This window comes from Trypanosoma grayi, assembly GCF_000691245.1.
Source record: "Trypanosoma grayi strain ANR4 Tgr_532_V1, whole genome shotgun sequence".
Taxonomy (NCBI): domain Eukaryota; phylum Euglenozoa; class Kinetoplastea; order Trypanosomatida; family Trypanosomatidae; genus Trypanosoma; species Trypanosoma grayi.
Genome location: NW_008826151.1, coordinates 4373 through 7644, shown reverse-complemented (window position 1 = coordinate 7644; position 3272 = coordinate 4373). Strand labels below are relative to the sequence as shown.

At 54.2% G+C, this 3272-nt stretch overlaps 1 protein-coding gene across 1 annotated transcript in view; it reads right to left on the bottom strand.

Annotated features, from left to right (window-relative positions):
- The window catches only part of DQ04_05321030 (protein kinase), a gene marked incomplete at both ends in the record, with an annotated part of 2109 nt that extends 144 nt beyond the window's left edge, over positions 1-1965 (bottom strand). Inside the window, one exon of the mRNA XM_009314117.1 lies at positions 1-1965. This exon is cut by the window's left edge and continues 144 nt beyond it. Within this exon, the coding sequence (XP_009312392.1) occupies positions 1-1965 (1965 nt within the window).
- Between the last annotated feature and the right edge of the window lie 1307 nt (positions 1966-3272).

Genomic DNA, 3272 nt, shown 5'->3' with positions numbered 1-3272 from the left:
CATGCGCGGGCTCACCTGGGTGCCGCACGGCGGCGTGGTGGGTACCGGCATCTTGTGGGGTGGGGACGCGTTGCGGTTCGTCGGCTGCGGGGGCGGGGGCTTCGCACTCGCCGGCTGCCGTGGCGCGGCGACGCTCGGGAGATGCTGCGACGCATCGGGGAGGGTACTGCGCCTCGACACCTCCAGCAAGCAGTTGTTTCCCACTTTGGGGCGCTCGCTAATGATTGCCACGACGGCCGTGGCGCTCTTCTGGAAGGCGTCGTTGACGCTCGGTGGCCGCACTTCGCATTTGAGGCCCTCATTCGAGCTGTTTGTCTCTTCTTGCGCCGCCGACGCGCTCGACAGTGAAAGGCACGACTGCAGGCGGGTATCTTCTGCGTCATCCGCCTCTCTGACCTCCAGCCAGGGTTGTTGCAGAAGCTGCCACGCCGCTGGCCGCTCGTTGGGATTGTTGCAAGTACACTGTCTAATAAAGTCTTTGGCGCCTTCAGAGATGTGAGGCGGCACTTGCGCCTCCACTTTGCCCTTCATGATGGCGAACATCACCGCCATGTGGTTGTCTAAATTCCAGAACGGTGGGTGGCCTGTCAGCATTTCTAACACGCAGCAGCCCACCGACCATATATCGGCCATGCAGGTGTGCCCACTGCAGGCAATCACCTCTGGTGCCATGAAATTTGGGGTGCCAGCAACGCTGTTTGTCACGAGCGTTGTCTGCAACTCTTTGCTAGTTCCGAAGTCTCCTACTTTGAGCACGTCGTCTTCTGTCAGAAACAAGTTATCGCCCTTTAAGTCACGGTGAACGATGCGTCTCTGATGGAGGTATACCAAGCCCTGGAGCAGCTGTTGGGTGTAGCGTCGCGCCACATCTTCACTAAAGGGCCCATTCGCTTTTAGCTTCTGTGCTATCGTTCCACCACCGATGTACTCCATGTAGATGTGCAGTGCACTGCAACCATCTTCTCGGCGAGCTGAGTAGTAATTGACGATGTGTTCATGATGCAACTTCCGCATCACACGTATCTCCCGCTCTAAGGCGCGTATCTGCTTCTCCACATTCCGCCCAGAGTCGGCCGCTACCAGTATCTCCTTCACGGCTAGTGGAAGGCCGGTGTCTAGGTCTACCGCGCGGAAGACGTCTCCAAAACTACCGCGGCCGATACGCTCCTCGCGCCGCACGTTGATGATCTTCTTGAGCGACTCCGACCCATCCGTGTTGGAGACACGTCGGCTCCCTAACACGTGTACCAGACAACTTTCGGGGCCCCTTGGTGGGCTCTCTGCTACCCTGACACTGCCTGGACGCGGAGGAGAGATGGCAACACTGGTAGTTGCAGCAGCAGTGACAGCAATCGACGAGGAGGGCGCGGGAGCAGGTGTGTGGCGGCTTGTGCCCACGGCACCGAGCTTCGCCTCGCCAATGCAGGTCAAGCTGCAGCTAGGTAGACTCTCCATGTCGAAGGTCTCCGTATACTCGTTCGACGAGGACGACTCCGACGAGGTCGGGGAAAGTGACGACAAGGAGCGCGCCGAGCCATCAGTCGTCAAGCGCGTCGCGGTGACCGTCGCCGTTGCACTCTTTCCCGTGTCAGGGCGGCACGACGTTGTTATGCCGCAGTCGGGCTGGTTGTGCATCCCTAGCGCGGGCAGCTTCCCGCCTGACTCGCACGTTGCACTGATCGCCTCGCTGACGAGGTCATCCACAACGTCCTCACTCATCGCCGACACGCTCGACGTGGTGGACAGTGGGCGTGGCGAGACGCCGTCCAGCTGCACAAGCTGCGTCACTGCTGGCGACATGTGGAGCGTGCGCACAATGCGGCGCGGCGTGACGATACCGCCAGACATCGGCGACAGGGCGCCGGCGACGGGTGACGCCTCGGACCGCTCTGCCTCTGCGCGGAAGGAAGTGACATGCAGCAGGACCTTCCGCCGCGGGGCGGAGTCGTTGTTTGTTCGGCTCATGCAACCAGTGGGGACAGAAACAACAATGTGCTTGGAACTGCACCGATATTCTTATTGGTGTTGTTGTTGTTGCTGTTGTTGACGATTCTTTTCCGTGTTCTTCTTTCCTCTTCTTTCTTAACCACTTCAAAATGCGAACACACACACACACACACACACAAACGTCAACACAGCCGTGACGACTTATAATGTCCACCAGCAAGCAAGGTGAAATCAGTGCAAACACACAAACAGGGAAAAACGCACTCGTAGAGAAAAACAAGAAAAAAACTTTGGCGCAAAAAAAGAAACGGTTCAAATGTAGGGGGAAACTAAAGTGTTGATATAACTTCCGATTGTGAGTTGAGTGCACGCGTTTCACCTTCCACTCTTTGAGGGTATTTTCTTATGACACCTCGAGAAGGCTGGGGAGACGCTGCGCCTCGCACAGTCTGTGATGTTGTTGCTGTCTCTGCTAGAGAAAGTCTATTGGACCTACCTACCTATTTACTCACGCGCACACACAGACGCGTCCTTATTAGCAAGTCGTAAGAGAATAAAAATGGAAGAGGGAAGTGCAGAACTGCAGCTGTATCCATGCCATTCAAAGGACTAGCAACAGCAGCAATAATACTGCTATTATCAATATGGAAAATATTCCTGGGTTGAAAGAAAAAAAAAGAAAAAGAACAAAAAAAAGTCTCAATTCGTGTGGACAAGGGAGAATCCAGTGTGTTAAGAAGCGAGGCGGCTGGCAGGCGCACACATATGTGCGGTGCCATTGCAGCTGGTGCTCTTTTTTTGTTTTTGGTTCTTTCTTTATTGGGGAGGAAGGAACGCCAAGCCATATTGGCACACGTACAGACGCATTCCCTCGTTGCGGGAATGGCCTCCTTTGACTCCAAAACAGGGAAAAACGCAACAAGTCCAAAAGGCATTTAGCGTGGTGTACTTTTTGTTGTTGTTGTTTTTGTTTCATTGAGTGTGAGGGAGATATTAAAAGCCACTGTTGTGGAACAAAACGTTTTTTCCCTTCCCAGGCCCTTGATATTGAAGAGATAGAAGGGAGGCGGAGAGACGACACGATGCATACATAACCTCATCTCCAAGTAAGCACATTTTCTTGTTCTTCCTTTTTCCTCAGCCTTCTCTGTATTTGCGTGTTGGCAGGCATGTGCATGGCGAGAATGCATGCAACTACGGCTCGTGGCGCCGCATATTTAACCAATATGATATCAAACCCATTTGTCACGCAGGCGATGTTGTCCGCCCCCTTAGAACAGAAAAAAAACAGTCAACATCTTTAGTCCTTAGCCTTTCAAAGTCCT